This window comes from Ictalurus furcatus, chromosome 6 (genome assembly GCF_023375685.1).
Source record: "Ictalurus furcatus strain D&B chromosome 6, Billie_1.0, whole genome shotgun sequence".
Taxonomy (NCBI): domain Eukaryota; kingdom Metazoa; phylum Chordata; class Actinopteri; order Siluriformes; family Ictaluridae; genus Ictalurus; species Ictalurus furcatus.
The window spans coordinates 21,203,200-21,217,624 of NC_071260.1; the positions used below are offsets into that span (position 1 = coordinate 21,203,200).

At 39.0% G+C, this 14,425-nt stretch overlaps 1 protein-coding gene across 1 annotated transcript in view; it reads left to right on the forward strand.

The window, feature by feature from the left end:
- Positions 1-14,425, forward strand: part of agps (alkylglycerone phosphate synthase) — a 40,920-nt gene that overhangs the window by 14,517 nt on the left and 11,978 nt on the right. Inside the window, exons 6-14 of the mRNA XM_053627065.1 lie at positions 684-755; positions 854-933; positions 2,132-2,212; positions 2,645-2,770; positions 3,014-3,122; positions 7,443-7,570; positions 8,840-8,891; positions 11,839-11,915; positions 12,022-12,134. Of these exons, the coding sequence (XP_053483040.1) occupies positions 684-755; positions 854-933; positions 2,132-2,212; positions 2,645-2,770; positions 3,014-3,122; positions 7,443-7,570; positions 8,840-8,891; positions 11,839-11,915; positions 12,022-12,134 (838 nt within the window). The remainder of the gene's footprint in view (positions 1-683; positions 756-853; positions 934-2,131; positions 2,213-2,644; positions 2,771-3,013; positions 3,123-7,442; positions 7,571-8,839; positions 8,892-11,838; positions 11,916-12,021; positions 12,135-14,425) is intronic.

The following is a 14,425-nucleotide window of genomic DNA, read 5'->3' on the forward strand; positions in this document are numbered from 1 at the left end:
GTCGAGTCTTTTTTTCTTCTTAACACTGTTGTGTCTTTGAGCAATGCACTGCTTATTCTCTTTGCTTCTGCAAATCCCAGAACACACAAGGAACAAAGATATTACGCTATACAGCTGTTTCCCCACCAGTGTTAGGTTTTTCATTTGAGGTAATCCTACATCTCATTAGAACTAAAGAGCAAGTCCTTCATTAGGCAGCGTTACGTGATCTGTAAACCTGCAGAAAAGCAGAGTTGACTGTGCTGTGTCTGCGTTTGTGTTAGATAATTGGATGATACCTTTTAAGAATTTTAGATGTCTAGCACTCTGAAAGTTCATTCCTTTCACCTTTATAAGGATGGGGTACATCTTAAAACTGTTTAGTCATTGCAGGCTAGTGGATGAGCGGCAGTAATGCAGGAGGAAAAAAAGAGGTGTGTTCATGCTGTTGATGTTCCCTTCCTTCACATATATTTAGGATGGGCGGGGACAGGCACTCTTATTGGCTACAGACAGAAAGCATTGATCCTGCCCACAGAGAAGGAGGAGAGACAGAACTGTTCCTTTTTCTTTGTCCTCCCACTTTGTCTCCAACTTCTCACACAATCAAAAGAAATGTCTCATTGTGTCCTTTTCATTGATAAAGTCTGGACATGGCAGCGCCTCTGTAATAGGCTATCGTATGTGTGTTGTGTCCTGTACAGACTGTCACGATGATGTAGTGAAGATTGTGGAGCTGGCCTGCAAGCACAATGTGTGTTTGATACCATATGGAGGTGAGCACTCGACCCAGAAGACACTGTAGTGAAACAGCTGATCTATTCCGTTTTCTTTTTATTCATTTTATACAAATCTGTCTTTCTCTCTCCGTCAGGTGGTACGAGTGTGTCCAGTGCTCTAGAGTGCCCCCCAGAGGAAACTCGATCCATTGTGTCTTTAGACACCTCTCAGATGGTGGGCACAAAACATACATCGTGACCACTCACATACACATAATGGCAACTGAGTTTGGTTTAAAGCTCATATGAAGCCATGTACAAACCTGATGAAGTCTTGCATGTTGCCTGTGAGGACTGTATGCTAACACTGATTTATGTAGCGTTTTGAGGCTTGCACTCAGCTCTCTCTTGGGTTCTCTCTCTCGCTCTAGCTTACTCACTCGCTCGCTTTCTCTGAGCTGCTGACCTATGTCAGAGGTCATGAGGTTGGGAGGGTGGGACATGAAAGGCAGCGGATGCCAGGAGTGGCTGGTTTATGAGCTCAGTCAGATGATTGATGGCTGAGAGTGGAGCTCATGCTGAGAGTATTCCATATCGTGAGCAACATTTGACCCTGGCAGGGAATTGTGGGATTGGGCCATAAAACAAGGTTAACTTTTTAACCCTGTGACGGGTGCCATCGTAGCATGATTAGAATGTCGAGAGACCTCTGTTTTATAAAACAACAATGGCTTCTATTCTTTTTGTTTTCTTTTTTTTCTTTTTTTTTAAGCAGCTAACGTTCAGATCAGAAAATTCCAGAAGCTCACGCAAACAGTCCTTTTACTGTAGCAGAGCTCATTTGTGAAACAGTTTCCTTAACGCAGGCATGATAGGAAATACTGCATGGAATGTAGAAGTTCTTTCTAATCAGTCCAGGTTTGGCGTGTGGTGCAGGTCACATGGTCTGTCTGCCCTTCAGCTTCTGTGGAAAATCCTGCCACCTGACCTGTGCGCTTTCATTTTCCTTATCAAAAAGCATGCTCTTTTCCTCCCTGAAGGTTTTGTGGTTTTGTCCTGTGTGCTGTCCATCACTCTTTTATACACACACACACACACACACTGTGTCTTCTAAGGTGCACTAAGCCCAAACAACTGGACTGAATTTAAGGACTGTAATTCAGACAGACGGACGACTTTATGGAGTAGTGCAGACAGACACTGATATACACTGTCAACACAAGCACATTTTAATGAAAATCTTACTCTGGCTCTTTTTTGACCTTCTTCCTCTCTCTTCTCCTCTGTCTCCCCCTGTCCCTTACTCTCTTTCTCTGTTTTTTCTCTCTATCACATGTCCGTATTACAAGTCTGCTTTCTTGGCAAAAGAGTTTTATGACTTTGGCTTGTTACTCCCCCCACCCCCCTCTTTTTAATTTTTTTAATTTTTCCAGAACCGAATATTGTGGATTGATGAGAAAAACCTAACAGCCCATGTTGAGGCTGGCATCATTGGCCAGGACCTGGAAAGGCAGGTTAGTGACTAGTGTGAATTTGTTCTCCCTGAGCATCTGAGTGTGCAGCTATCACTTTGCACATTTAGTTTCAACATGTGGATTGAAAGGCAGTGACTGGCACAGAGTTTTTTTTTTTTTTTTGGTTTTTTTTCTTTTCTTTTTACTCCATGCTATTACCCACACACACCAAGCAGATGGCACCATCAAACTAATGCAGAAAAATGACCTCTAGTATAATATCGAAGTGTGTGTGTGATGCATGTTAACAAGTCTATCACACACTCACATGTGGGTGTTTTTGCAGTTTTGCGAGTGCACAGATGGTATGCTGTTAAAGAGTGTGTTTCTAGGGGGTTCAGTAATAAAACCAGGGTTTTTTTTGTGTGTGTGTGTGTGTGTGTGTGTGTGTTCACATCACCTGTATGTGTGTGGGTGTTTTGTTTTCTTCAGCTGAACGAGAGCGGCTACTGCACTGGACATGAGCCGGACTCTATGGAATTTAGTTCTCTCGGAGGCTGGGTGGCTACACGTGCATCAGGCATGAAGAAAAACATCTACGGCAACATCGAAGACCTGGTGCACAGTCTTTATTTTCTTTACCACTCACAAATTACACAGGCACAACATTTATATATATATATATATATATATATATATATATATATATATATATATATATATATATTTAAACACACATGACAAATATAGTGAAGCAGTTTACACACATTTTCCTTTTTCCTATTTAATATTTTCAGTGATTTAAAAAAAAAAAAATTAATTATCACTTTATTGTGGCTGATAATGACTGTTAATTGTTAGGTGGTACATATAAAGATGGTGACCCCTAGAGGTGTGATTGAGAAGAGCTGCCAGGGTCCACGAATGTCCACTGGACCAGACATCCACCATTTCATCCTGGGCTCTGAAGGTAGTGACACCACTTGTGATTCAGTGGATGTGAATTATATTTTTTCTGGGGACAAAAAATTGCTTTTATCTAAATAGAATGACTCAAAAGGTTACCTTTCGGTTAGTAAGATTCCTGAGAATTCTCTTTAATTACTTCACAAAGATACAAGTGTGTGTGTGTGTGTGTGTGTGTGTGTGTGTGTGTGTTGAGATACTTGGATGTTTGATTTCCATGAGCTGTAAGCCGTAATCATCAAGATTAAAACAAAAAAAAAGGCTTGTAATATTTCACTTTATGTGTAATGAATCTAGAATATATGAAAGTTCCACTTTTTGAATTAAATTACGGAAAAAATTAACGTTGCCATGATAATCAAATTTTTGAGATGCACCTATACACTTGTGGTGGTATATCCATAGTGACTAGCCATAATCACACTGGAAAATTCTGTTAGAGGTTGTGTACTATTAATACCTGGTTTGTGTGAACAATAAAGCATGAAACACTGGACACTTCTTTCTGCACTCAGACAGAAGAACTTGCTTTTCTACATGGCGGACATGGCGAGCAGCCATGCTGCTTCACTGCACACGCTAATTAGGAGCAAAAAGTTTAGGGTGAACTTTTTTTTTTTATAAGGTTGTGTTCTCATCAGTCATCTTTCCTCAACTGCTCGTATGTGCTCAGAATGTGTTTGATTTTGAAAAAGTGCTCATCACAGTGGATTGTCTTCAAATGTTTAAGAAAAGTTCAACTTTTCAGCAAAGTAGTAAGTCACATCAACTGCTTTTTTTTTTTTTTTTTCAGTTCTCAAGTCAGGGGGCAAATGAAAGCAACCAAGAGTGTAGTAGGACAATTAATCTTAACACACTCTTCCTTTAAAGAAAAAGCAGGCGTCTCACTACAGGTGAACTCCAGTGTTCATTTATTAACAAATTAATTCAATTGAATCTTTTATTGTTGTTGTGATCAATAATAATAAATCTAATCTATGTGACTCGCCCCTATTATAAATAGTTAGGTGGTACGTTGAGAGACAAAGCATGAGGCACGTTTTTATTTTCCTTCATGTCAGCACAGCTCACAGCCTGTTCTGGTGAGGTTCAGTGATGCGATGTACCACACGGTCATGTTTTGTGCTCTTGTATAGTTTGACATTCATCGTAAAAGTTTGCTGCCCTTTAAAACCAAAGTACTAGACGATCAGATTGAAAGGGTTTAGCCCAAGATTATTTCATTTGAGGCAGAAGCAGCTGACAAACTCCCACAATCCCACGATTCTGTGTCCTTGTACATGCCCACTGATAACACAACCATAAGGCAATGCTTATTAACAAATACAGGGACTGTTGGCATTACAACTGTGAACATCTGCTAGTGTGTGTTGTACACGCACACGCGCACACACACACACACACACACACACACACACACACACACACACACACACACACACACACACACACAGGCGCACAGAGAAAGTACACATTCCCCTAGCAGTCTGCGGGGAGATGGAATGATGGGTTGGCATGTGCGTTTGTACCCATTATAATGGCTGTAAGACTATAAATGAGCGCTGTACATCTGTAAATCTGACCTTTTCATCCAAATAAACTTCTGCACTCTATCTCTTTCCTCTGCACTGCAAGTTTCACTTCAGACTAATCCCTGAATTGGTATTTCAGCAGTTAGGTATACTGACTACCAGCTGCAGTACAATATGGACTTTAGGATACAGGGCTACACTGCAAATTACAGTAACACAATTGCACTCTAAATTGTTATTAAACAGCAATATCCAACACACACACACTTTTAGAAAGTGTTTTGGAAGGTCAGGAGTGTGTGGGTGTTTGTGTGTGGCTCTGTCGGTGTGGGTGGTCTGGTGGCCTCTGCATACTGTAACTCTCTGTTCGACCTGACATTGCCATTCACCTTCTGCTTAAAATCCACCAGCAGCCCACAGCCCTTTCCCTGTTCCACTGTTATTACATTACGTTAGCTACCACTTTTTAGTCTTGCCAGTTTCCAGGCAACCAAAACATGGGACTGGGCAACATATTGGAGCTTTTACTTGCACAGTGGGTTAGCTAATTAAATTTATGATTTGTCCACCGCTTCTTTACTTTTGGTGCCTTTCAACGCGGACTCAGATGGTCCTGATTTAAATTCTGCTTAGACTGGTTTGAATTTTTTAAAAAATTATTATTATATATATTTTTTTAATTCCTTACTTGTAAATGGAAGATATGTAAAACACAATTAAAAACAATGCATTAAGCCATGACCTTAACAAAAGTGTATGAAGTAGCTGAGAAAACCCTTTTTGGTAACTGATAAAAATGCTCGTTTGTGTTTTTGGATGCGTCTCCTGTCAGTCATACTATAGACACTCTACTGGTTACTGTAGATCCTGGAGGGCAAGTTTAAAGACCATGGGAGGGATTCATTAAAATGTTAGAGACTTGAGAAAAACAGACTTATCTTACGTAATGCACTTTTTAAGTAGATACAAAGTGTGTATGACACAGTAAAGGCAGTATTTGTAGACACCTTGTTGTGTTGGACCACTAGAGGGCAGCGTGCCATGATCCATTACAGCCACATGTCCATACTACTGTAGACTTGCGAATTGTTCAGAAAGTTTAGTAAATAGAAGTTGTTTATAATCAGTAATCACCTTACTGCTACCTTCATAAATAAATGTCTTTATTACACCTTTGATACGTCTATATATCTACAGCTGAGCTTTTTTGCTTGTTGTTCTTTATGAAAATGAATGGTAATAGAAAGCCAGTGTTGGGAGTGTTGTAGTTGTGTTCTAGAGAAGGGCTCAATAGGCTGTAACATCTTCTTGGTAAATATCTGCAGAAACGAGCATTTACAGCTGGCGTATGTTAGTTCTTTTACTTGCTTTGCCCAAATTAATTGTGGGTTGGTTTTCTTTCTTCTCGTAAACATTTATACTCCCATTAAGAAGACATCTGGAATTTTAAATTGTGTTTAAAATGACAGGGGCATTTAGATGCTAACAAATAAGTCTGTTTCACTTTTCTCTCACAGAAGCGACACAGTAATGACAGAATTATTGTGGGGTTTTATGATGGAGCTTATGAGTATTTACTGTCAACTGGTTAAGATGAAAGTGCAGTAAATGTCCACCCAGTGACTGAGTGTTTATAGAGGAGGCTATTACGGCCATGTGTACTGTACGTATGTGGTAGTAAACAGCCTTATTGGCATCTTTACTGTGCGCTTGAGCCTATTTGTTGGTTGTTTGGGATATGCTTGCTTTCACAGTTTGCCTGTCAGGCAGAGAAGTGTTTGCTCAGAGTCCTTTTTTTTCCCCTTACACAGTTCTGCACAGATGTAGTTTCACACAGCATACTGAAGTGCAGCTTTCATTTTCAGACACACAAATGCACAGAACACCGGTGCATGCCAGGACAGGGGACATTTTTGTTTATTTTTTCCTCTGTCCTTTAGTATATTTTAGCTACAGAATTTGTAAGATAAGTTGTGATATTGAGTAAATCCAAGGTTGGGTGATAGATTCCTCATTTATCATTTATAAACACTTTTTTCTTTTTGTTGTATTGTTTTACGTTCCAGTTAGTATTTTATCATTTCTTTTCTAATGCAGTCTCTGGTGTCTGAATTCAGATTTGCCTCCAAGTGGGTGAGTGGCTTTCATCCAGAAGTTCATTTATAACACCCATCCTGGTATTTATCACTGCTACTTTCTGCAGTCATGCCTCCTATGGGCAGAGCGCTGGTCTTCCTTGGTTAAATGAGCTGGCAACATGAGCCTCAAAGCAGCAGTGGTAGTTGAGCTCTCGGGGGTCGTGGAGCATGCTGGGATCTAGGCTTTAAGGTGAACAGTGTCTCCGGTGTTGGCTCGACAATTCCTTTGATACAGACCTGCTTTATTTCAACCAAGCCAGAGCTGGTAAATCTCACACAGCCCCCCCTCCGGTGTTGGATGAAACCAGATCACCGAAGTGTAAATGAGGTGGCTAGACGGGGGGTTGGGTGTTGCGGTGTGTGCGAATGTGGATTTAAGCTCTATCTACATTTGGTTGAGCCTGAGTACAAATGTATTCAGTTACTTTTTTCCCCCTCTAAAGTGGATGTATAGTGGAAACTATATGCATATCAGTGTATGATTCTAGTTTTTCTGTGGTGCTGTAGTTGGTTTCTAAACACTTTTAAAAACTTTTTTGGGTTTAAGGTTACAGTACATTATATCTTTATTCATTATATCTATATAAGTGCAGACCATATCTTTGTGTTGAACTCACAGTTAACCATGTGTCTGTGTGGCGTGGTGTGATTCAGGCACACTGGGTGTGGTCACAGAGGTTACGATGAAGATCCGTCCTGTCCCCGAGTATCAGAAATACGGCTCTATCGTCTTCCCAAACTTCCAGCAGGGCGTGGCCTGTCTGCGAGAGGTGGCTAAACAGGTAACATATAATAGTCTAATAACTAATTTAACAGCCATCTGTTATGTGATCATTATACAGCACATAATAAAAATGAATATAAAACGTGAGAGATACTGGATCCATTTTACCAGATGGTCACATTTTGACATCTTCTATTATATGTGGTTCTGGAAACTTCAGGAAATCTTACTGAAATATATGTCTCTTCTACGTGCATCTCGATCACAATTAAAGTTATATATTTTAAAATCTGGTTATCCCCAAAATTAGCAGAAAAAAGAAAACTGCAGTTAAAGATTTCATTCCGACTGTGGTGCAGGAGCATGACAGGCAATTTGACATTTAGTATCTGATTGTAAATTGAAGTGAACAGGCTCATGTTTGTTTTGCTACGGTATGTAATTATCCAACAACTTGATCAAAGCCTGACATTGACTGGTGAGTAAATCATGTTGAGCTAGCAAGGTTTTAGACATCTTTTGGTAGAATTAATTTATGTCTTAATGGGCAAATCTTAACATGTGGTGGTTGACTGTACAGAAAAATCAAGACCATCTAGAAGGCCTCTGGCACATTGGAGTGATTTACACACAATTTATACAAATAATAGCCTCTGGCTGAATGGAAAGAATGACAGTCTGAACATTATGTTCCAGTTCATCTAAACGACTGAGGGATTCCTCCAAAATTCCAAATGAATAAAAGAATGACTAAAGAAAATATTTGTGCGTTGTCTTTACTCTGTGAATTGTTAGGCCAGCAGAGAAAGTGTTGCTGGCCGTGAGAGTTTGCCAGTGATGGCACCATTATTGATGACTGTATGTTCTAGCTTTGTGCAGCTCTGCTCATTATGGGAGCATAAATTAGCTCTGAGCACAGCAGACGATGAAGATATCGATCATGCTGTTTAGGATGTGCGAGTTACAGATCCTTTCCCAAACTTTTCCCTCAGGACTCTCAGTAGCCTGAAGCTGCTTTTCGGCATAACAGTGAAATAGGCCTGCTCTTAGCACGTCTTTTGGCGCGGTGTACAGCCTTGTTTTTCTGTCTTTATTGATTTAAACATTTAAAAGGACAGATTTAATGACAAAAGAGTTGTGGGCCTCTTACTACAAATTTCCTACAGATGCACTTTGCGTGGGTTTCTTTAATTGCAAACTAAGATGAAGTGGTTTAAGTGTCTCACAAGTGTTTGAATGATTTTTATGGTACAATGTTTAAAACTTGTTGGCGAAAAATAGCCACAAATCCTAAGGCACTGATATTTCTCTCTGCCTTGTGTTTTAGAGATGTGCTCCAGCTTCTATTCGACTGATGGACAACGAGCAGTTCCAGTTTGGTATGTGTTTCCCCCAGTCAGAAATCAGTGATGAAATATTTCTGTTCAACCTTTTCAAACATCTTTCAAACATCAAACATGTGACAAAATGATTATATTGAAGACGTTTCTATGATGGATGATAGGCAGTGTTTGATTAAAAACAACTGTGGAAAAACTTTCATGATATTTTATTTAACATTTACAATATTGTTTAATGCTGAAATGGAGGGGGAATTAAAAAATTACAAATTATAACAGCATTTTATTATTTAAAAAATCAGTATAAAATTTTAATCAGTCCTCTCATTCCAATCAGTTTGTAATTGTTCTAAAAAATACTGACAATAGTGAAGACATCTCAGGAAAGTTTACTGTGGCATATGATATCGTCATATTGGCCAACCCCAAGTTTAAAGTGCATGTTAGTGGATGGTTTGAAAATAAATAATGGCATGTGTTGACATTCAGGTTTGCACTTTATAATAGCTTGTTTTATAGTACTCAATTTTTGTGAGTGTGTTTAGTGTCAGACCCCATTTAAATTTTGATGAATTTTGATTTATAAATCTTTATTATGGAAATTGCTGTAAAACTTTGCTGAGTTAAAAAAATAAAAATAATAATTGGAAATATCAAGAATGAAAGTCATGGGAAATCACTGCTGCATCCAGCAGCCTTTCTGTATTAGCCTTTTCATTCGATGCTTGACGAAGCTGTTATTGATGTTTTGGAAGCTGCAGCAGGACCCATTATTAATGAGGCTTTAGTTTCGGCTTGGCATCCTGACTAAAATCAAAGGAAATGAAATAAAAACAAATCAGTTTTCACAGCAGGGAAGCAAAAATCTGCTTTTGGCTTTAAAATCTATTGCAACATACTGTATCTGCAGTTTTGTTTGTTGTTGTGTCATTAGTCAAGAAACAAGGCGAAGTAGAAGTGCATATGCAAGTGCAAATGTGTGTGTGTGTGTGTGTAGAGCTGTTGTCATGGTTCCAGTGGTAATTGGAAGGAATATCTCCACTGGACTGAATATCTAGCAAGCTATCTGATGATCAGTCACAGATATTACAGCAGGATTATATATACACACTAGACACAATATAGTTAAATGTCAGAAGTCCTTGAGAACTATTCTGAGAATTAAAGATGTGTGAATTAAAAGTATTATGTTGTTTATAGAAGATCTAAGACATTCAAGACTGTGCCGTCATGTTATTTAGGCCTTTAAAGCTGACGTTGGTGCACAGATATAATCAGTAAACACCTTCACTGTTTACAGGTTTATCTTAAAGACTCAAATGCTCAGTATATATTACCGGATCTGTATTAGGGCCCTTATTTCACCTCGGCTCTGTCTACGAAAACAAACTAGCCTTGTATGTGCAAGATGCTTTGTTTAATTGCCTGTAGCTGATGCATTCTGTGTTTTCTCGTGCATCAAGCAGTTTAATTTTGCATGATATAATTCATCTACAGAGGCCGCCTCAATTCGCTGTCTCGTCTAAAGTTAAATCGATCATTATCTTGCCAGCTGAGCAGCCGAACAAGCTGACACACGATCCAGAAACAATGAAAAATGGCCCTGGCAACAATTAAGCTTCCAGCATATTGACGTCTTAGAGTATTGTATGTGGATATATGAAGGAATCTAAAGGGTTAGGAGATATCACTGGAAAAGTTCCTCAGTCTCTAGGGACCTCATTAACTCTCCTCCCATCTCACAATTTTCACCGACGTTGCACTTCTCCGTCTCCGCCAACGAGAGCGAGACTAGCAGCACAGAGAAAGATTCAAGCCCTCATTAATAAAGGCTTCTCTTTTCCTAATTATGAGACCATATAGAAATGGAGGCTAGCTTAGTTTATAACTGAAATTACACACAAATGTGCTTCCTTTCCTTTCTTTCCTTTCTTCATTTTTTTTCTTCCAGTAATAAAGTTAATTAAGCCTGCATTACGAAGACAACCTTTTAGTAGACTTTATTCAAACTTTGTCATATTATTCAATATTCAATTTTTTAGTAAGCTACACCCTTCACCATTAATTATGGTATGAAGGGAAAATTTTTATCATTTAAAATTGTGGGTTTTGGTCAGTAGATGTATTTTGGTTCTAAGGCAGTGGATGGTTTTATGAAGAGTTTGGAAAGGTTTATATGTTTTCACAGAGCACTTTAAATAGAGATCCATATAAACACCTTTCTTATCATTTGAACATCAAGTTTCTTGCTGTCAAACATATTTCAATATTTTTGACAAAATTTAATTAGAAAACGTGTAGTTATTCATTCATATCCTTACTGTTGAGTAATTGAGTTACATTTCAAAAAGAAAGACTAAAAAAGGTCAACAGAGAGCAAGTGTTTGAGATCTGCCCCTCTACTGTGTGTGTGGATAGATGGATTGATGAAAGAAAAGGCTAGAAAGTGGAATGTACAGAAGTGAAGTGACAAGTGAACTCTCTATAGACTGTCCCCTGATGTTTTCCCCCCTTCTGTGTGTGGGAGTATGAAAGATTGATAGCCTTCCTCTCGGCTGTGGCTGCTCACTTTTGTTTGTCCGCGGTGCTTTGTGCGTCCATTTCGAAATAAATCAGTGTATGTAAGGGAGACTTACATAGCAGTGTGGAAAGCATTTCCTCTCAGTCAGAGGCTGATATATGGCCCTCAGGCCTCGGAGTCTCCGCTGCTGTACTCTTGCACAGTTCCTCCTCACCCAGACCACCCCCCCCCCCCCCCTCGTTACGCTGCTATTGTTCAAACCGCAGATCAATCTGGCCCACTAAGCCTACATGGATGAAAGTGGGCCACAAATGGGTGGCGAAAATATGACCTTCATTTATCTCTTGCTTTTAATGAGTCAAAAGCTGGTGTGAGAGGTGTTGGACTACTGGAATGAGATTTTATTATTATAGCGCTTGGCTGATGGTATGTTGATGATTTGTGGGTGTGTTTATGGTCTTCCAGGTCACGCTCTTAAGCCTCAAGTATCCTCCATCTTCACATCGTTTTTGGATGGGCTGAAAAAATTTTACATCACAAAGGTAGAAGACACACAATTGTCCTCCATCTTTTACCTTTCCTGTTGCTTTAGCCTTATCATGAAACCTCACTTGCAATTAAACCCATTTTAATGCCCTTATTCAACAGTTTAAAGGCTTTGATCCCCATCACCTGTGTGTGGCTACTCTGCTGTTTGAAGGAGATCGGGAGAAGGTGCTGCAGCACGAGAAACAGGTTTACGACATAGCCGCCAAATTTGGGTAAGATGTTATTAGCTTTCTGAAGACTTTGGGCTGATGCAGGGGCAAGCAAAACCTAGTGCTATAACACCACATGATTGCTTATTTGGTTTGTTTTATTTATATAGCTGGAATGGTACTATAGGGGGTGTGACATCAAATGTCATGCTTATACTAGTTCATAAGATTTTTAACTTTGGGCCAAATTTGCATGCCTCAAGACCCCTTCCAGTGCAAATGCTAAGCCAAAATAGAATTTTTGACATTTATGATACTCACTTCAATATAATTAGTGTACTTCAGCCTAATACTATCTAAATACAAATTCAAGGCTGGATCAAATAACCACATATTATATTGTAATTGACAGAAACAATAAAATATTTTAGCAGAACTAGTTACCAAAATCACCAAATTTACTGGCACTATTGAGGGCCAATACAAACACTATGTCCTAGAGGGTGAACACCTGCACCTGAAAACACATTTGGCTTTTCCCACAGCCAACTGGTTATTTCTACCACAAAAATATTGACTTTAGAAGTGAAAACTAATTGTGTGTAATTACAAACATGTCGGTGCTCTGAGCAGCCAGTGCATACCTTGCTTTTAAAGAGAATGAGGGTTCACTTTAAAGTCATGCTGCTTTGGTTGGTTATCAAAGGAGCATGACTAAACATGCATCATGATAATATTTTAATTCTAACCGAACCTATTTTACATGTACCCCTCTTTGCCAGGATACACCCACCTGGACATTATGCTTTATTTTTGTCCCTGCTTTATGATCTCAAAAAGAGGGTTCTTCTTCACGTATGGGTCTCTGCTAGACTTTGAATAGAGTACTATTCAGACTGGATAAGATTTCCAGACATGTCTATTAAGTCATTGTACTGGACTAAGTTTGTAGTTATTATGATCGACTCACATCTTTGTGAATCACATATATGGGAGTGTCTTCAAGACATACGAATGGTCGTCAAACCAAAATACTATTTACACCACATATCTTTTAATGCAAGCTGAATGTTCTGACCTTTACTATAACCACTTGAACTGCTAAACCCCCACAGATCACACTGTTGATAATTGTATTACCCCACCTCGCCATATAATGCTAATCTAGTCCAAATAGCACTTAGTTGTACAAGGATTAAGCTCCTTTTAGAGCCTGGGATATTAATCACATGGAGCAATTTTTTTTAGGAGTCAGTGATGGTGCTTGTTTGATACCTGTTTACTATTCCAGGAACTGCATTAAACTCGCCAATCTATAAAAAAATCTGAGTAATTATATGTGCAGTTAGGACTAAAACCATATTCACTTTACCATTTAGCATGTCTTATCTATTCAATTAGCTGGTTACTGAGAGAAAGAGAGAGAGAGAGAGAGGGGGCAATGTTGCTGTGCCTCCTGTCCTTTTAGAAGCACATCTTCAGAAAATGTTCAACAATTGACATTTTTTATGTAGTGCAGGTGCGTTAACCTCATTTAGTCATACATTTAGGACAGATTTTAAAAAAAGTTAACTAGAACGTTTAGGACAGACAAGAACCATCCAGACAGAGTTCATCCTGTAAGTCTCATTCACGGTGTTGCCCAGACCAGAGCCTGAAAATTCCACACTTCTGAATAAGATGCTCTGATTGAATGTGATGCAACATACCTGAGTAAAAATGCTCAACATTATCTCCAAATTCTCAAAAAGAGTTTGTGGTTGGAAACTATATGTATCTATATGCACAATAGAGTGAGAAATGCACAAGGCAACAAAAAATATCAGGCCTTTTTTTTTTTTTTTTTTTTTTTTTTTTTTGCAGAATAGTTTGATGAGATGGAAGGAAATAAAACCTCTCTTGCCCTCAGAATAGAGAAACAGTGATGCTCTAAAGACCATATCAACTTCTTCCAGCTCCATGGATCAAAAAGCCACATATTACAGTATTTCCTGCTGTTTTTAAGTCCATGTATTAATACTTGGGAGTGTAGTAACAGTGCATGTACAGTATATGTCTCCCCAGAGTTATAACAGTACAGTTACTATGATTCTTGAAAGGTTCTACACTATTACAGGAGCGCAGTCACTTCCCTCAGCCACAACAGTCTGTGTCCACTATTGTTTATCTGTAGAGAAACCTAAATCACTTTGTGTCTGTTTGGCTCTGTGCAGTTGCAATACTGCCTCCTGTTCCCATAGAGTCAAGAGTAAATATTTAACCAGCACCAATCACTATGGGTCATCAGAGTCATAACCTTTAACCCTTATTGTGACCTATCTGATTCATTCCATCATATCTATGCCAGACACAAG